This window comes from Thamnophis elegans, chromosome Z, assembly GCF_009769535.1.
Source record: "Thamnophis elegans isolate rThaEle1 chromosome Z, rThaEle1.pri, whole genome shotgun sequence".
In the NCBI taxonomy this organism is placed as follows: domain Eukaryota; kingdom Metazoa; phylum Chordata; class Lepidosauria; order Squamata; family Colubridae; genus Thamnophis; species Thamnophis elegans.
Genome location: NC_045558.1, coordinates 129,498,363 through 129,519,212, shown reverse-complemented (window position 1 = coordinate 129,519,212; position 20,850 = coordinate 129,498,363). Strand labels below are relative to the sequence as shown.

The 20,850-nt window shown below is 35.9% G+C and overlaps 2 protein-coding genes across 2 annotated transcripts in view; one reads left to right on the top strand and one right to left on the bottom strand.

Moving 5' to 3' along the window:
* The first annotated feature begins 1,703 nt into the window (after positions 1-1,703).
* On the top strand, positions 1,704-7,794 carry LOC116521773 (vomeronasal type-2 receptor 116-like). Its single transcript, XM_032236430.1, has 5 exons — positions 1,704-1,903; positions 2,755-3,046; positions 3,702-4,565; positions 6,644-6,770; positions 6,896-7,794. Exons 1-5 carry the CDS (start codon positions 1,704-1,706, stop codon positions 7,792-7,794), a joined length of 2,382 nt encoding a protein of 793 aa, XP_032092321.1.
* A 4,111-nt stretch (positions 7,795-11,905) lies between these two features.
* The window catches only part of LOC116521772 (extracellular calcium-sensing receptor-like), a 28,232-nt gene continuing 19,287 nt past the window's right edge, over positions 11,906-20,850 (bottom strand). The window contains 5 exon segments of the mRNA XM_032236428.1: positions 11,906-12,801; positions 13,877-14,009; positions 18,307-18,978; positions 18,981-19,163; positions 19,502-19,793. Coding sequence (XP_032092319.1) covers positions 11,906-12,801; positions 13,877-14,009; positions 18,307-18,978; positions 18,981-19,163; positions 19,502-19,793 — 2,176 coding nt within the window.

Sequence of the window (20,850 nt, the reverse complement as noted above, 5' to 3'; positions counted from 1 at the left end):
AAAAGGCCGGCAACAGCCTATGCTGCTCTCTGATTGGCTGGGACGCAGCATAGCCTGTTGCTAGCCAGTTACCAGCCTCTGATTGGTTATGACAAGCTCCAACCTGATTGGTTTTCAATGTTCTGTCAGTTAAAGTTATGAGTATAAATACCCTGGCGCGTTACCGGGCGGGTTTGAATCGCTGTCATCTCTGTTTTAATAAAGATCTTGTTCTTCACATCCATGGCTCCTGCGTCTTCCCTCACGACACAAAAAAATGAACTGAGGTTTGCAACAAAAGCTAAAAACAACAACAACAACAAAAGCTTTTTAAACATGTATAAAAACATGCAACTACGTGGCATGGGGTCCCATATAATTTATCACTTTTGTGAATTTAAATTTGAAGAACATCCTTGAATAAAACCTGATGATGTCAGATTGTAAGGGTTTTCTTTCTTTTTATAATCTTATAACCCCAAATTTCTTATATGAGTTTTTCATACATATAGACTTTATTTCTAATCAGCAGCCAGGGTGACTCAGTGGACAGAATGCAGTATTGCAGGCTGACTCTGACCACTACCAGCATTTCAATTCTCACTGGCTCAAGGTTTACTCAGCTTTTCATCCTTCCAAGGTTAGTAAAATGAGAACACAGATAGTTGGGGGCAAGAAGCTGGCTTTGTAAACCACTTTGAGAGTGCTGTAAAGCACAATAACAGTAAATCTAAGTGCTATTGCCATCATTATTGCTGATGATGATCTAGGCTTTCTCTGTTTTTCAAATGTTTCTAGTTGTGGAAGAAGAAATAAATGTAAGCTGTCCCACCCTGGTGAGTCAGAAAAGAAAGACTCTTAGGCCTGTGGTTAGCCAAAGGTATACTTTATTAAAGTCAAATAGTTACAGAAGAAGCAAAGCTGAATCTCTGGTTTTCATGCCCAAAGTATATGCAGTGGTGGGATTCACACCATTTTGGGAGAACTTCTTGTTAACTTTCTGAGCAGTTTGGTGAATTGATTGTTGGAAGAAATCATTAGGACAGAGAACCAGTTGTTAAATTATTTGAATCCCACCACTGATTATGGTAGTTTTCCCTGTTCCCTTCCATCCCCTGATTATGAAGAAGTGTCCAACAATGTGTTAACAAATTGTTTGGGTAACAGTCTCTAATATATATAATATATATATATATATATATATATATATATATATATATATATATATATATATATATATATATATATATATATATATATATATATATATATAACACAATAAATGACTGATATCTGCTGGATCTGTTCCTATTCTTATTTGTGAAAATATTGGTAGAAAATAAACGTGGTGTCTTGAAAAACAGCATTATTTTTATCTCTACAAAGAAATATACATATTATATTGCAAATCTTCCTGGTGCTACTTTCATTGGCATTTGCTCATTAAAAAAATAGCTGAAGCCTCAGGCACTTAGTCTGATTCATTGCTTCAAGATTCTATGTTCTATTCTCCACTCCCAGAGTATCTATTCAAATCCTGGTGGTATTCAAGATACAAATTTGCACTCAGATGATCTTCAAGTAGAAAATGATAGATTTTCTATTTAGATGCATTCTCAGATATAATCCTTGGATTAATCCTTAGATGAAGTATTGGAATATATATACACTTTCCTATGGAGTATAGGAAATAGAAGATAAAACAACTGCATAATAACGAAAGCATGAAGATGTTTCTTCTAATGTTTTTGATGCACGAAGTAGTTACTCTGAGCTGTCCTGCAAATGATGCTTTCCTTGTTCCACATGAGTGGTACCAGCCTGGACACTTCACTATTGGTGGGATGGCATCTCACATCGTTTACCACTTTTATGAAATGAAATTTGATGAAAACCCTGCTATAACATCTTATGAGGCACCAATGTAAGTCATTTTTCTTTGCTATTTAATCTTAGCCAATCTCAACAATTCTTCATATGAGTCAAAGCTGTTTGTGCACAAATCTTTTTTTAATGTAATATATGCTTTATGTGTCTTTCAAAGGTATCTGGTTCTAACCGAATGAATATTTTTCTTAACATTTTTTAAAAAGATGTTTGCTCATCTTGTTGAACATCTACTGAGGTTAAGGTAATTTTAAAATGTTTGGCATTATCTCTCCTAACCAAACCTACATACAATAAATGAGTGACACCCAATTAATATATTCATGTAACATTTTCTGAAAGTCTTGTAGAAAATACAGTATTTTGAAAAAAAAAAGTCACTACTTGTATTTGTTGCAGTATATATTTTTTAGTTTAGTTTTTTTTTAGTTTTATTAAACATTTATAGGCCGCCCATTTCCCTGAGGGGACTCAGGGCAGCTTACAATAATAGGGGAGGGGAGTGCAGTCATGGAAATATTGTGCAAAATTGTAAATTTGAATTGTAGAAATTATGAATAAAGCAGAATATTTGTAGCTCATGGTTGAAATGAGGGATCTTTGGTGCTCTCTGAGATTGGTTATTTTCTTGCAGATATCTCATTATCCAAACTAGATAACATCCTCAGTGCTGGGCAATGATAATGTTACTTACTTTGGTAATGAAATGTTTGCAAGAAAGCTATCAAGCTCAGAGAGCACCAAGGATACCTCCGTAGAAATTATTAAGATTTTTAGAAAAATGATTAACTTTTTACTACTGTCAGAGAAACAATGGTTTGTTATTCATAAAGAAATGATGAGAATTGTCAACTTACTTTTTCAACTGGGTATTTAAAATATTTGCAGTGTAATCACCAAGTTCCATCAACATATCCTTGCCTTGGCTTTTGCTGTGAAGGAGATCACTGAGGATCCCCAGATCTTACCTAACATCACTCTTGGGTTCCACATCTATGACAGTTACCTCCATGCAAGGATGACCTATCGCACCACTCTGGACCTACTTTTCAAATCCAAAGAATTTCTCCCTAACTATAAATGTGATAGCCAGAAGAATCTCATGGCTATCATTGGAGGATTGGATTTTGATACATCATCTTATATAGGTGAACTTATAGGTTTCTTCAAGATTCCACAAGTAAGCTGTGATGGGATTGAGGAGAACAATTTTATATTTTGCTTTTGTTATGGAATATATAATGAGCAACAAGGATTAGGTTTAGGTTTGTGTTAAGATGATATGCATGGTTTATGGTTTACTAATTAGAATTCTTTTCTGAATCTATAATGCCAAATACCAATGCCAAATTCAGGAAGTAAGTAAGCAGAGTATTCCATACTTAAGGGAAATTGATATAGTACTTTTGTGCCTATTGAAACAATTGTACTCTGAAGTTCATTCATTCATTCATTCATTCATTCATTCATTCGTTCATTTGTTCATTTGTTCATTCATTCATTCATTCATTCATTCATTCATTCATTCATTCAAGCATGTATTAGATGACATATATGTATAAACATGATTTTGAATACATGAAATGGATGTGAATAAAAAGGAACATTAGGACAGGGGCAGTAGCCACATTGGTGCACTTATGCACGCCCCTTACAGACCTCTTAGGAATGGGGTGGGGTTGACAGTTGACAGTCTAAGGTTAAAGTTCTTTCTATATTAATATTTAGAAGAAGTCTAAGGAAAATGTTCCCTGAATTAATTTAATAAGAAAACTAGATGAGAAAAATATATTTGATTTAACATTTCAACAGAATACTATTATACTTTCTTATAGCTGACATATGGTTCATTAGCCCAAGATGTATTTGAGGCCAGTAAGCTCTCTTCACTTTATTTCATGGTCCCAAAAGAAGACCATCAGTACATTGGGATTATCCAACTGCTTCACCATTTCAAATGGACATGGATTGGGATTTTTGCTGTTGATAACAACAATGGAGAAAATTTCTTACGTAGAATGCAGCCCTTGCTTTCAGAGAATGGAATCTGCTCTTCATTCATAGAAAGACTTTCACAACTAATTCATGTGGAAGACTTCCCAGGAGTTTATCAAACAGTCTCTGCTATCTCCATTAACATGATGAATAGCAAAGTGAATGCATTTCTGGTCTATGGAGAATCCTGGGCAATTATGTGGCTAAGATTTGTCACATTTGTGGTAGATCCTGAAAGCAAGGAAACTGCATTGTTTAAAAAGGTGTGGATCATGACTGCACAGATTGATTTCATATTATCAGGATTTCAAGTCAGTTGGGATCTCCAGATGTTCCATGGGGCTATTTCCTTCACTGTTCATTCAACAGCTGTTGTAGGTTTCAAGGAATTTCTTCAGACCATCAATCCTCTTTCAGTCTTCAGAGATGGGTTTTTGCAGGATGTTTGGGAACAATCATTTGATTGTACATTTCCAAAACCAGAATTACAAAAAATGCATAGTACACAGTGCTCTGGGCAGAAGAAGCTGGAGGATCTTCCTGGGCCTGTGTTTGAAATAGAAATGACTGGTCAAAGCTACAGTATCTACAATGCTGTTTATGCTGTGGCTCATGCTTTGCAGGCTCTGTACACATTACATTTCAATGGAAAAGAAGCTATGATGGCTAAAAAATCTGATCCATCAGATCTCCAGGCCTATCAGGTATTCTCTCTGCTTTTATTTCAATGAGCAGTTTGATGTAGAAGTATCTTTTGAACCCATTGTGGAAAGTCTTAATATTTTCTATGTGTGGAATCAAGTTAAGTATGAGAAACAATCTAGAAATAAGGGTGAAATTCCTCCAAGTGCGAATAATTAAGTAATTAGTGGAAACTTTGCCCCTAGAAGTTGTGGAGACTCCAACACTGCAGAGTTTTTACTAAGTGATTAGTCAGTGATTTGTCTAAAATGGTATTAAGTCTCCTCCTTGAGCAGTGTATTGGAGTAATAGACTCCCAAGGTACCTTCCAACTCTGTTATTCTTCTTCTTTGTAAAATAGATTCAGAAAAACTAGTTTCTGTTTTTCTATTTTCCATTATTCTGATCATTGAGAAATTACTATATAAATGACAACAGAATAACAGATTTGGAAAGGACCTTTCATACAAAGGGTTGTCCAATCTTTTTTTCAAAACCTCCAGTGTTGGAGCACCCACAACTTCTGGAGGTAAACCACTCATTAATTGTTGTCAGGAAATCTCTTCTTGGATCCAACTTGGTTCTCTTCTTGATTAGCTTCCATCAATTTCTTCTCATCCTGCCTTCAGGTTCTTTGGAGAACAAGTTGACTCCTTCTTCTTTGTGACAGTTCCTTAGATATTGGAAGATTGCTATCATGTCACCTCTAGTCCTTCTTTTCATTGAACTAGACATTTGTACAACCAGTCTTTGTTATACTGTATTTTCCGGAGTATAAGACACACCTTTCCCCCCAAAAAAGTGGGTGAAAATTTGGGTGCATCTTATACACTGAATGTACCCACTGACCCCAACCCTTTGGCCTCTGCCTATAGAATGTTAAAATTATTAGACTTATTTTTAAAGACTTCTTTATTGTTGTTCTAGACAACTTAACAAAATGAAGACGCTTTTTAAAATAAATGCTTGATCTGAAGAGGTCCAGTGCTATTGTATCTTCTTTGAATAGCAGAGAATAACGTATACTTCCTGAAAGCCACATCAAGTTTAACAGCATCTGTATAAGTACAGTCTGAAATGTAACACCACTAACAGTCTATATTGTCTGTACTGTTTGCTATTTGCTGCAGGAAAGCAAATTGCTGGGGAGCAGATTTTTTCCCTTGTTTTCCTCCTCCAAAATCTAGGTCTGTGTCTTATACTTTGGAGCATCTTATACTCTGAAAAATACAGTAATGCCATTTTGAGTAATCCTATTTTCATTCTGCTTTAGTTCTTTTTTGTGTTTCCTTAAAATAATATCAAGTTAATAATAGAGTGGCTATGTACTGTGCATTTAAATGAAATATCAATTATTAAATTTCTAAGTGTACAAATTTAATAATGGTTATAGGAATCGGAAGAATGAGTCAATGAAACTTGAATATGGTGTTCTCCGCTCCACTACATTGTATTCAACTCCCTTTCTCTTCCATTCTTTTTCAAGTAGCTCCATTCATTTCTTCAAGGTATCTCTTTTAACAATTCAGCTGGGGAGAGAGTGTTCCTGAATGAGAAAGGGGAAGCAACAGGTGGATTTGACATTACCAATTTCATCACATTTCCAAACAGATCCTTTCAGAGAGTTAGAGTTGGAAAGATGGATCTCCAGGCTCCAAAAGGGATGGAATTATTCATTGATGAAGATATGATTGTCTGGAATCCAACTTTTAACCTGGTATTGAATTATTGAATCAGCTAGGCTTAATCCATTTCGATCTGATATTGAACGTAATCTGTTTAGAAATTTGATTTCTGGGTTCTTTTAAAAAAATAAACAATGGCATATTCCTTTCAAATATTGTTGATGATTAGGCATTCCTCAAATTGACAATATGATATTACAATGTAAAAGGCATGTTTGCATTTTTAGTTTGGATTTGAATCAGAAATCACTAGAGTGATTTTTCACTTTTCCATGAGATTGTCACTATGTTCAATTATTTACACCCCCTGAACTTCAAACAGGATCTTTCCTAAATCACTGCAATTTCCCCATCTTTTTAAGTTGATGAGGTTGAAAAATTGAACCAATTTTTGCAATCTTCTTTGCTCATCACAGGTTCTTCCATTTTCCCGATGCAATGACCCATGCTTCCCTGGATCCTGGAAAAAAGGGATTGAAGGGGATCAGTTCTGCTGCTATGACTGTGTTCCATGCCCAGAAGGGAAGATTTCAGATCAAAACGGTAGGGTAGGAATTCTACCATTTTTCATTAGACTTTAATATGCCAGTTTAGGATGCAAAAAAATAACAAAGTAATTTCTAATAACTGGAATGCCTGGATGACAAATTCCTTGATTTTATTTCCAGAAATGGATGATTGCTTTGAATGTTCCGAAGATCATTATCCAAATAAAGAAAAGAATGGATGTATCCTGAAACCGGTGGTGTTTATAAAATTTGAAGAAATCTTAGGAATTGGTTTAGCTTCAGCAGCTCTTTGTTTTTTCTCCCTGACATCTTGGGTACTTGGAACTTTTATTAAGCACAGGGATACTCCCATTGTCAAAGCCAACAATAGGTTCCTCACCTATATCCTCCTTGTATCTCTTCAGCTCTGTTTTCTCTCCTCTTTATTCTTCCTTAGCCAACCTGAAAAGGTCATCTGCCTTCTCCAACAACCAATTTTTGGCATCACCTTCTCAGTGTCTCTTTCCAGTGTATTGGCAAAAACTGTTACTGTGGTTGTGGCTTTCATGGCCACTAAACCTGGTTCTCCAATGAGGAAATGGGTGGAGAAAAGATTGTCCTTTTCTATTGTCCTGTCCTGTTCTCTTGTCCAAGTATCTATTTGTATTCTTTGGTTGTTGACATCTCCTCCATTCCCTGAGTTGGACATGCACTCAGAGTTCCCTGAAATGATTTTACAATGCAACGAGGGGTCACCCTTCTTCTTCTACTGTGTCTTGGGCTACATGGGTATCTTGGCCATTGCCAGCTTTATTGTGGCTTTTTTTGCCCATAAATTACCCGACAGCTTTAATGAAGCCAAGTTCATCACCTTCAGCATGTTGGCCTTTTGCAGTGTGTGGATCTCCTTCTTTCCAGCCTATCTGAGCACAAAAGGCAAAGCCATGGTAGCTGTGGAGGTCTTCTCCATCTTGGCCTCCAGTGCTTCATTACTAGGATGCATATTCTTACCAAAGTGCTACATCATTGTTTTACGGCCTGAGCTAAACCACAGGGAACAACTCAGAAAGAGGAATTAGTACATCATGTTATATTTCTACCTCAGAGAAATTGCTGTAAAAAGAAATAGAAAGAATGCTGTCTATAGGAAACTTGTATAAAACTATAGGAACATAGAAATTTTTATTTCTGTTAAAGAACAATTTGTGTATGATATTTATGATCATTAAGATTTATTGTGATTGCCCATTCCAAAAGAATTTTCATGTTGCTGTATTTTCAGCCTTTTCGAAGGTTCTTTAACCAAATCCTTTCTCCTTTTCAACACATCTATTGACCTAGATTTTGGTCATCTAGCTTTCTTATCACTTTCTGCTGATGATCCATTGAATAGATTCTTCTGCATATACTTTAAGCAATGAATCAGGTTATTTGAACATTCATGTATGTACCTGTTTTTTTTTTTCTGCCTGAGATTAATCTCTGCTCCCAAATTTATTTACTGGGTGGCGAAGTTAGATTTGAATGCTAGGCTCCATTGCCTCTTTTCTCCTTTATCCACTCCATCAACTAAATATCTGTAGTGAATACAGAAACCCTGCATGTTAGTTTATGGGATTTTCACTTCTGTTGTGTTCATGAGTGACAATAAAATGAAAACTGATTCTGAAAATGAGAAAGGGATGGGGGAGAGAGAAGTCAAAGAAATAAAAAAATTCAAGAAGAGCTTTTCTCTCTTTTGAAATTTTGAGGAGTAAATGACCACAGATTTTACTATGGAGTTAAAGCTTTGCTGGACTTGGTTCACAGAGGGTTTGAAACCTACAATAAAGATCTAAGGCTGCAGGCATTTCCAAATAGAAGAAAAAATGTATTTCCTGCTCATGGCTAACTGAAGTAAAAATGTCACCCATCATTTTGGAAACAATAGAGGTGTCTCCCTCCCTACTCTAAGGATCTGGAAAGAAACCATTCAAAACTTCTTAATATGAGAGAATACCAAAATATCTATGCCTCTTAACACTATGCAAAGGAAGGTAAACTGCATGTATCATTCATTGTAAAAAAATAAATAAAAACAATTAAAAAAAATCAAGTGTATTTTGTATTGTAAATAACCCTCTCTACATTTTATTAGCAATTTTAAAAAGCATTTAAACAATGGCCACTTATTCTCTCATCAAAAACAAAGCAATCATCCTCTACAGGAGATATTTTCTGAACTAGGCAAAAACATCAAAGACTGCATAGAAGGCTATTTCAATTCAACAACAATCCATGTATCTTGAACCCCAGGTGGATTGGCAGAAAGATAATAACTGCGGTGTGTCAGAGTCATAGCTACAGGTTTCCTCCCTCTCTTCTCCTCTGCCAGAGTATCTGTTCAAACCCTGATGCTATTCGAAACATGAATTTGCACTCTCATGGATCTCCAAATACCCAAAGGTGGATATTCTGATTGGGTGCATTGAATGAATCAATCAATCAAACAAACAAACCTTGAATGAGGTTTCTTTAAGTTATGGATCCAATGTTATTTCTATCTCCTACCCTAATATTCTACTCCACCATTTCCTGCTCCTCTTCCTTCTTTAATGAGATGCCAATGCTGACTTTTTTTTTGTACATCACCTAATTATTGCCACATGAAAAAGGAATGGATTGATATTAAATTATTATCTGCCCAAATGATATCAAGCAGGAGGTTGTAAGCTATCTAAATAAAAATATATTGAAAAAATAGTTTTTGTAATAGAAATCCAACAATAATTTAGTAATAATATCAGCAATTCAGAATTTATCCCTCATTCTAATTCAATCATGCTATACATTTTAACTATTTCTGAACTACATTGCTTAAAACTAAGAGTTACATACATGAAATCATCAACTAGTTCCTTTGATGGATTTCTTGTGAATGTTACTTTTTCAGACATAATTTAAATTAGACAGGAAATGCCCACCATGACCAAATCTTCTGAATGATATTGCTTGTGCTGAATAAGAAGCTGTTTTCCTACAGAACATTTGCCAAGAGATGTATCAGATTCTACATACAAGGACAATATTGTATAGTTGCAAAGAATAACATCTTACAGACCAACCCATCTCTCACCCATCTGTTCATTCAATTAGTCATTTGAAGTAAGACAATCTAATACACATTATTCCATAAGGTTACTTAAAAGTCAGAGATGTGTTTTAAAAATCATAATCAAAGGTCTTTGTTCTCCAGCTGCACCCTGGGGAGGGAAGAATATTATATTTTTATTGCTATTGAAATACATTGCTCTTAATATTTTCTATAACTACAAGATTGAAAATAATAATGCATAATTTATAATAATTGTACAGATCAAGACATGCTCAATTTTATAAACCAATTTGTGACATGCAGGGAATTGTACTGTGTGGAATTAAGGACAAAATAACAGTGGCAGTAGGATCAAAAGAACAAAATGATATAAATAAAGAATGTTGTTCTCCTGTATCTGGTTTTTTTTTCCAAGTGAGAAAACAGTTGAATTCAAATAGAAATTTCAATCATTTATTAAACAACAAATAAAATTCAATTGTTTTAAATGAAATTTAGATCTCACTGTTAAGGAGAATCTTTCCCTTCAGATATTCTACAATAAAAGAATCAATGTAGGGGTATTGCATGCATTTCATATGCCTATCCAGTCAGTGTGCTTATTTGGGGAAAACCTAAAGGCATTTTTCCAAGAGGCAACTGGTTGTTGTTTTTTCCTTGAAAATGTTTCAGTTCTCATCCAAGAAGCTTCTTCAGTTCAGAAGTCTTGGTAGTGCTTTCATTGGTCTTGCTGGTTCCTTGATTAAGCTGTTAGCTAGTTTTTCTTCATTATTAATTCCTTGATTAGTATATTGTTTACTTGATTGTTGGTCTAGTGTTAATCGTGGTGTTAATCTCTGCTCATCAGGATGTTGATTGCTGGTAAGGAAGTGTTTTGATCTTTTTGTTTCCAATTTGGTTTTTTGAAAATTATCTCTTTTGAATGATATATCAATATTGTTAACTCTATGTTTGTATTTGGGCTTAGCTTGGTCTCTGATGCTGACAGCTTCACATCTGAAACTATGGTTAAGTCACTCCATTTGTTACAAAATGAAGGCATTTTCATCCTAAGTTCTTACTGCTAGTTGCTGTTCATGGATGTGCTCTGCTAATCTTCTGCTTCTTGGTTTTAAATAGTGGCTATTACCATCCTTACACTGTGTGTTGTAGATGATTCCTTTTTCTCCTTCTGGAGCTACTGAATTGTTGCTTTACTTAGGCTGTTTTAAGTGGTACAGTGGCTCAGTGGCTAAGATATGCGGTTGTCGATCAGAAAGGTCGGCAGTTCAGCAGTTCAAATACCTAGCGCCATGTAACTGAGTGAGCTCCCATTACTTGTCCCAGCTTCTGCCAACCTACCATTTTGAAAATGCAAGTAGCAAAATAGGGACCACTTCAGTGGAAAGGTAACAACGTTCTGTGTGCCTTAAGTGTTTAGTCATGCCGGCTAAATGACCATGGAGATGACTTTGGACAGTGCTGGCTCTTCGGCTTTGAAACAGAGATGAGCACCACCCCCTAGAGTCAGGAATGACTAGCACACATGTGCAAGGGAAACCTTTATCTTTACCATTAGGTTGTTTTGGATTTATTGGTTTAATGCTGTGGTGCATTCCTTGTCATTTATTAATGTAAGTTAATAAATTGCATTAGTTATTCATTTTATGACATTTACCTTTTCAAGCAGATGAAATTATGTAAATTTCAATAAAATTGCTAATCCTAATCCTAGCTATAATTGCATGTGTAACCTCATTTTGATCTTCTCAGTTTCCTTTTAGAAGTTTACCTATTGCCAAAAGTGTTATTTCCCAACTTCCCTGTCTTTTCTTCTATTTTGGGAGTGTTTAATTTTTTTAAAAAGTAGAACAAAATGGCAAAAATTAGGTTCAATTTTTATTTCTCATATTTCTTGTTCTTCTTTTTGCTTTATATATATATTTAGCTTCTAACTCATGGCTTTCCTATGGACTCTCTTTTCTGTGACAGCCTTCAATACCTCTTTTAGCAGCTACCATATTTCTTTATTTCTCACAAAAAAGCCCACAATCTGATATGTAAAGGAACCATTCTATAAAAACTATATTCCATATTTTATGCCTAAAGAATCAGATTTATTTCTTTACCAGCTGTTCCTTTCTGTTCAAATCAGGCCTCAGAACAATAATGTAGCATTTTGGGGCAAAGATACAGCCCAGTAAACCAGCAGCAGAAGCCAAAATGGAGAAGATCTCCACAGCCACCATATACTTCCCTTTGGTGCTCAAATGGGTGGGAAGAAATGATATCCAGACACTGCAAAAGACCAACATGCTGAAGGTGATAAATTTGGCTTCATTGAAACTATCAGGAAGCTTCCTAGCATTGAAAGCTACTATGAAACTGATAGAAGTCAAGAAACCCATAAAACCAAGGGCAATATAAAACATGATGGCTGAACCCTCGTTGCATTCTAGGACAATTTCTTCAGCCATAGAATGAATGTCTGAATAGGGGAATGGGGGAGAAGTTGCCAGCCACACACTACTAATGGTGCCTTGCACTAAGGAGCAAGAAAGAACAACAATATTGGCCAGCCTTTTCCCCACCCACTTCCTCATTTTGGAGCCTGGCTTGGTGGCCATGAAAGCAAGAACCACTATAATTGTTTTGCCCAAAATACAAGAAAGGGCTACAGAGAAGATGGTGCCAAAAGCAGTTTGTCGCAAGAGACATTTCACTTGGTCAGGTTTCCCAATGAAAAGCAAAATGCAAAGGAAGGAGAGGAAGAGGGCAATGAGAAGAATGTAGGTAAGGTTCTTATTGTTGGCTTTGACAATTGCAGTGTCCTGGTGTTTAATGAAGATATGCAGCACCCAAGCTGAGATAAAAGAAAAGAAGAAAGCAATAATTGTTAAACTAATTCCCAGAGATTCATTGTAAGACAAAAATGTGATGCGTTTTGGAACACAAAGATTGTGAGCTTTGTTTGGATATTGATCTTCTGAACATGGGAAGCAGTCATCTGCATCTGAAAAAGAAATTATTGCATTCATTTATAAATTTTATTTCTGTCCTATAAAGAAGAGGATCATAATTAAGGCAGATCTACCATTAAGGGCCTTTTGACTTTTCTTTATTACTACCCATTATGTTACTCATTCCAAGAAACCGCACAGCACCACTTAAAATCAGGCAGAATCTTTCTTAAATCTGTCAAGGATGAAACTTTGGCAATAACGTCCCTCTGTGTTTCAACTTGCCATTAAAGTGAGGGGAGAGGTGTTGCTTTCAAATTGGTTAGATAAAGAAAACTTCTATGATTCCACTAAGGACTGTGAGAGCCTGGAAACCTTAGATGGACATCCTAAAAGATGTAGAGTTTGAAGCAGATGGTTCCCATAACAAATATAACTTATGCAGTATGGAGTACATGAGAACCTGGGGGTTTGGAGGGGGGGAAGATTGTGGTTTAATTCTATGAACTGGTGTTTGGGAATCTCAGAGTTAATATTGCCTTGACAGTATATTTAATAAAAAGTAATATTTTTGGAAATGGAAATGATCCTGGAGTTCCATTTGAATTCAGGAGCTGGATGTTGATAAAATCTATAGTTCACTGGCAATTTAAGGAAAAAAAATTATCTCCGTGTTATTTATTTGTTGGTTTGGTTTATTAGTTTTCTATGATTAAGGAACCATTACACATAGATAACTTTTAAAGATTGCAAAAAAAAAAAAAAAATCAGTTCAAGCTTAATTTTCTCTATGCTTCCAAGAATATTTTTTCTTCTTAGATTAGGGTTAACTAACTCAGATATCCCTTTAGTATTTATTTAAATCTTCTAAACTGGAAATCTCCAAAATGATAAAAGTTTGATTCCAGCCAGCATTGATAATCTCTTTATTTTCATAGAGACCATAGGTGAAAGATTTAGTTTGTCATCTGATTTATCTTTCCCAAAGTAAAAAAATGGCATGATATTTGAATAGATTGATTAATCAAAATATCTCCTGAATTATGGACATTTTTTTAAGAGATGGTAAACTACTGTTTATAATTAACAAGTAATAAAAAATAGATCTAAGAACATTGGAATTGTTACCTGTCTTGGTTGAAATTTTCCTTTCTGGACATTTAAGGCAATCATAACAACAAAATGGCCTTCCTTCTTTTTTTATTTTGCTGATAAGCAAACCTGATAAGCATTGAGGATTGCACATAGAAAATGGTTGTACCTATTCGACATTCAGAAAAAAAATATGAGAAATTTTTACTTAACATTTCAGGAATTTTTGCATCTGAAGAATTGGACTTCATTAGTATTTTAATCTTGTAAAATAATTGCATTCATGTGTGGCATAAATATTTTTTTTCAACTGGACATATAACATTTAAAAAATCATCAAAGTATTCATGTAACATCTTTTGGAACTAAAAAAAAAATACCCTAAGTTACCTTAAAACAGACATTCATTTGAAGTTTTGGACAATTCTGGATGCTGTTGCAATATTTTAAGTTTGAGCAAATATTCTTGAAATTCTAGACTAATATGCATAATTAAAGAAGGCGGAAAGAGTCCATATGGTTGGAATAAAACAGCCATAAATAACCAAGTGACAGGAAGGGATTGAATATGAGAATAAAGGTAAAGGTTCCCCTTGCACATATGTGATAGTCGTTCCTGACTCTAGGGGGCAGTGCTCAACTCCATTTCAAAGCCGAAGAGCCAACACTGTCCAAAGACGTATCAGTGGTCATGTGGCCGGCATGACTAAAAGTTGAAGGCACATGGAATGCTGTCAGCTTCCCACCAAAGGTGATCCCTATTTTTCTACTGTGCATTTTTATATACTTTCAAACTGCTAGGTTGGCAGAAGCTGGGATGAGTAATAGGAACTCACTCCATTACACGACTGTAGGGATTCGAACCGCCCAACTGCCGACCTTTCTGATCAACAAGCTCAGCATCTTAGCCACTGAGTCACCATGTCCCAAATGAATATGAGAATATGAGAATGAGAATAGCTCTATTGTAAAATCTGTTATTCATGTATCAGCCTGATGTCCTTCATCACAATTTGTAGCAGGACAAATAGAATTCTCAGAAAGGAATATCTTTAGCCAGTTTATTTGCCAGTTATGACTCATCCATAATGAAATAACATCATAAAAGGCTTGAACTGATTGAAGTTCTTTATCCCTCAGCTCAGTGGTGGGATTCAATTTTTTTTTTACTACTGGTTCTGTGGGTGTGGCTTGGTGAGCATGGTATGGCTTAGTGGGTGTGGCTTGGTGGGTATGGCAGGGAAAGAATACTGAAAAATCCCCATTCCCTCCTGATCAGCTGGGATTTGGGAGGCAGAAAATAGATGGGGATGGGGCCAGTCAGAGGTGTTATTTACCTGTTCCCTGAACTACTCAAAATTTCTGCTACCAGTTCTCCAGAACTGGTAGATCCTGTAGATGTGTCCTTGTTTCCTCATTGATCCACAGAAATTTGAAAACATTTGATCAATGTTCTCCATGAATGCTAAGGGCTGGAGTGTTGCATTCATGCAAAGGGGCTCACACTGAAAGCCCTTGTGCTATCATGCCAATACAGGAAGAGTGTGCCTGAAATTTCCGAACAAACTGTTTGATTCTTGAACCAGTAAGTGAAAATAAAATGAACAATAGATATTTATTCCCTATGGTTCAATTTTGGTGCCAAAACTACCTGGTTAAACATGTTGGGCCAAATTATTTCCTCTGCAGAAATAGTAAGAACATTTTCGCCGGAAGCCACTGGAGCTATGTTTCCAATTTTGATTCTATGAAACGATTGGTTGGGGAATGTGACCCAGTTGATAACATCAAATCCAGTTGCTAGCTCTCCTCTTTCATCAAAGGAAATCATTTCTCCAGCGCTGTTGTTAAATGAAATAGTTCTCAGATACCAATGGAACTGAATGGGAATCATTGAGAAAAAGTTTTAAGCATTGGAAATAATGAGCATGAATGAATGAAAGAACTTTCATATGTGATCCTTTTGAGGCAGACCAATCAGCAAATGTTGTACAAAGAATCTATTTTTATTGTTATAGGGTATGACAACAGACACCTGAAAGCCCAGTAAACTTTCCCTCTAAACAGAAGTGTCATTTGCTCATTTGCTTCCTATTAATACTCCTTCTGCTGACCTTTGCATCTTGTCCCAATGGTATCCCTGCATTCGTCTACAGTATTTTTAGAATTCCTCTCACATTCTCATCATGCAGGAAGGAACATTAGCATCTATGCCTGTGATGGTGAACCTATGGCACACATGTCAGAAGTGGCATGCAGAGCCATCTCTCTGGGCATGCCAGCCATCGCCCTTTGATCTTCCCGGTTGCACATGCACATGTATGCAGGCCAGCTGGTTTTCGCATGTGGGAACACCGGAAACCAGAAGCACAGCTTCCTTGCACTTGCATGCGCACCGGGGAAATGCTCTTCTGGTTTCCAGTGCTCCCGTGTATATGTACTTGGGGAGATGCTCTTCCGATTTCTGGTGCTCACACACATATGCTCCCATTTTGGCACTTGGTGCTAAAAGGTTTTGCCAACACTGATCTATTCAATCACATAACATTTTTGTGATATCCTGGGTTCCAGTCTATTGCTCTGCAGCTATATGGTGTATTAAAATGTCTTGCATATGAGGAACAGACAAAAAACAATTTTGCTCCTTGTGATCTGCCTGTTAATCAGTATGCAATGCCATTCTTTCTTTCTTTTCTTACGCATCTCATACCCTTCTTCTCACTCTGGAATCATAATATAGAACCAGAAGCAAATATTGCATTTTGTAATATGTATTCAGTCATGTGAAAAAGCAAGGACATTCTTTTAGGTTCTATAGCTTCACACATCAGGACATATTAGAAATTATCAATTCCTTAGCAATTCTAAAAAATAGATAAATACGACCTCAGATGAACCTCACTTATTTTATTTTTTTAAAGGCAAAATGGAGAAGCCATGTGTGAAAAAATAAGTATATCTTATTATTCAATCAGTAGACACCTTTAGCAGCAATAACTGAAATACTCATTTTCTGTATGATTTTATCAGTCTTTGATATAATTGTGCAGGATTTTTAGCTTACTCTTCTTTATTGCTTCAGTTCATTAAGGCTAGCACAGGGGTGGGAAGGTGGGACCAACTTATCACCGGAAGTACCAGTCTGAGCAAACTGGTCCAAACTGCCTGAATCCCACCCCTGCATAAGATCTCCTTTTTGAACATGGGCTTGACTAAAAGACCTTCAAGATCTGGTGAAGCTCAGTTCTGATTCTGATTTCTTTACACACAGTTCTCTTGATATCCCACCACTGCATCTCAATCAGGTTGTGGTCTGGACTTTGAAGGGACCATTGCAATGGCTTGATTCAATTCCCACTCGCCCATTCTGTTGTAGATTTGCTGGTGTGCTTGGAATCATTGTCCTGTTCCATGACACAATGTCGGGCATGCTTTAGCTGTGAGACAGATGGCTTTACATTTGATTCTAGAATACTTTGATATATAGAAAATTCACAGTCAACTTGCATGGTAGTTGCTGATTTTGTGGATTGAAAGGAAGCCCAATTCTTGACAGCTTCACCACCATGCTTGATGATTGGTATGAGATGTTTGGCCTGTGTCTGTTTTTTTGCCAAATGTGGCATTGTGCATGATGGCCAAACATCCTCACTTTCATCTCATTTGTCTAAAGGAGAGTGTTCCAGAAATCTGGTTATTTATTTGGCTGCAATTTCGCAAATAGAAGCCTTGTTGTCATGCTTTAAAAAAAAAAAAAGAGCAGAGGCTTTCTCCTGGCAATCGTTACAATAAATCCATTTTTCATTCTTTTTTAAATTGTACTGTCATGAACTCCCAACATTTCACATGCTAACTAAGGTTTGTAGAGTCTGAGATATAATTCTTGGATTTTTCTTTTTGGCACAGCTTTCCATTCTTTTGAGGTCAGTAAAATAAGGATCCAGATTATTGGGGGCATATGCTGCCATTGTAAACCACTCAGAGAGTGCTGTAGAAAACTATGGGGTAGTATATATGCCTAGGTGTTGGTACTATTGTTAAAATGGAATACTTCCAGCCATTCTGTTAGTAGTCTTATTTAGAAGAAACATTTGCATACTGAGATTCAGGGATTGTATAGGAATGCTTGATAAAACCACTACAAGCTTATACCATTATGTATCAATTTGTCTATTAAAGAATCCCATTCATGTGGAAACTGATTTCCCCACATCACTGCCCTCTGTCATCAGTCTTGTCTTTCTCCTAAATATCATTTTCCTCTTGAATTAACATTTGATATTGCCTCCTTCTCAGCATTATTGCATCCCACATTTAGTGTTACCCTGAATTAATAAAAGTTACTCTCCTTTGAATTTCTGATGTATCGCTTTGATCTCATCAGCTATACAACTCCAAAATACTAGCTGAACACTGTTACACAATAGTCATTCAAATAAAAATATTTACATACATTTCATTTTTACCTGCCATGATTGTTGATTGTGAGTCCTGAGTTCCCAAGCATTTCCTCTTTTTCTGCTCTGAGATGAAAGCATGGCTTGCAGAGCATGGGCCACTGCATAGGCGGCATTGTAAATGCTATAACTTTGCCCAGTTATACTAGTTTCAAATAGACATTTGGGAAGGGTTTCCAGTGACTCCACACCAGTGCACCGATTGCCACTGTCCTCATCTAACCCAGCATTTGGGAAGGAACATTCAAATGCATGTTCCCAAAACAATCTTGTCAAGCTGTCCTCTTCTTCTGAAGAGGGCTTTCTCATCTGAATGAATTTCTTAAACCCTAGTATTTCCTTTGAGGAGACTGCCAACGATAGGGCACCATGGATGAAGTCCATGCCTCTGGTTCTTTGAAAGGGGATTGATGTGAATTCCATCTGTGCTGGCATTATCCAAACTTTATCTTTTCTCTCCATTGGCATGTCCACATATTCTGAAATGTAGGGCAACATTCTAAGGACAGTCATGTCCTCATTCTCACAATATACAATCACAACATTGGCAGTACTTTTCATAATAACCTCATATATCATAAAACAGCCATTAAGTTGATTTTCAATGTCATTGGTAACAGTTTCCCTTGGCATTTCTTCTATGAAGTCAAAACAGATGCCTTTCTTAGAAAACATATCAAGCCTATTTTTTTTATAAAACTCTTCCCTCTTTCAGGATTTAGTATAATGAGACCAATCCATTTCCATTCAAAGCGAAGCAATAATTGGATGATTCCCATAATCTGAAGATCTTCATTGGGAAATAATTGATGGAAGAAAGCAGCTTGTATATTATCATCCATCTCTGGAGCTGAACCATATATGAGCTAAGAAAAATGAAGAAACTGGATGATATATTTCCAATTAAAAGTACATGTATCTATTGTTAAGGAAGTGTATTGATACAAATATTAATATAAAATATAAAATGATATGCTCCATTTTATATCCATGTCCCTACATAAAAAGGAGTATCTGTACAATATGTTTGGGGTAGATCTACTGTACATTTTATTATACATAGAGTGAGTTCTTGGATGAGTTTATTGCAGAGTCATTTTCATTTCATTTATCACTATATAGAACCATTAAGCACAAACCACAAATAATCATATAAATATGTGAATGTTCAAATTGACTTCTTTCTTTCTGGTATAATTCTTACTTGAGGAACCTTGTAAATGCTCAGAATATTTGACATGAACTGACCAACATAAGCATTGTGTCCTGCAATCACTGATATTACATTGTCTTTGAGGTCATACTTGTAGTTCGGGATGAACCTTCCCTTTGTAGACAGGAGTTCCATGGAAGCCAGATAGATCCATCTTGCCAAGACATAACTATTGGAGATATGGATACCGAGGGTCATATTAGGCAAGATCTTGGAATTCTCATTGATTTCTTTGACTGCAAATTCCAAAGCCAAATTATGCTGGTAGTTTTGCATGTATAACCTGAAATGAATATTGCAGCATCTGTAGCCAAATTAGGAATTTGGTGCATTCTAATTTATGTTTTCTAATTTTGTATCACACAAAATTAAATTACATAGCCCATGAACACTGAAAGGAGGGGATACATTAACATTCAAGCAAGGCATTTCTTTGATTGTCTAAGACAATTAGTCTCAAGACAGAGAGAAAAATATATAACAATAGATTTAAAAATCTTGCTGGAATATTGGGGTTATAACACTCCACTTCATTTTGTCCATTGCAGATGGTCCTAGTTAGTGGGATACATTTAGAAGGATGACTTCCAAAATGGAATGATCATAAATCATTACATAATGCTTCTTTAATTCAGGGATCCTGATTTAAGTCTATGTCCTATCCAAATATTCTATTCCACCATTTCAAGCTTCTGGTCTTTGCTCTTAATCCATACAATTATGATTCTTGAGTTATTGAAAAATAATGTGTTAATACAGATGGATCCAGAAACAGAGTTAGTTAAAGATTGTATGGTAAAGTGGGCTCAAAATATTGAAGAACCAATAATGTTAGATACATGGGAAAAAAATTGGGTAAAAAATGTGAAATTTACACAAGCTAAAAAGCTGAGAGAAAATTTTTACAAGATATTCTATAGATGGCATTTAGATCCTAAAAAGGTGGCTTCTATGTATCCGAATTTACAACCCAAATGTTGGAGATGTGGTTCTCTCGATGCTACCTATTTCCATATATGGTGGACTTGCCAAAAGGTTAAGGCATTTTGGATAAAAATATGGTGGATTATGCAAAATATCTTTAAAAGAAGGATAAAGTTTACTCCTCAGTTATTTTTGTTAGGTATAAGTACTGACTTTACAGCGGTAGAGACTAATTTGATCCTGCACTTAATAACGGCAGCAAGACTGTTGGTGGCACAATACTGGAAGAAGGAAGACCTGCCTACAACTCAAAATGGACATTGAAAGTTACAAATTTAGCCGAGATGGCTAAAATATCGGCATATCTTAAAGATCACTCAAATGAGAGATATAAATGAGACTGGAAAAAATGGATT

Coding starts and splice junctions, on each gene's coding strand:
- LOC116521773 (XM_032236430.1), top strand. CDS start 1,704: ATGAAGATGTTTCTTCTAATGTTTTTGATGCACGAAGTAGTTACTCTG. Junction 1,904..2,754: donor ACATCTTATGAGGCACCAAT/GTAAGTCATTTT, acceptor AAATATTTGCAG/TGTAATCACCAAGTTCCATC. Junction 6,771..6,895: donor GAAGATTTCAGATCAAAACG/GTAGGGTAGGAA, acceptor TTTTATTTCCAG/AAATGGATGATTGCTTTGAA.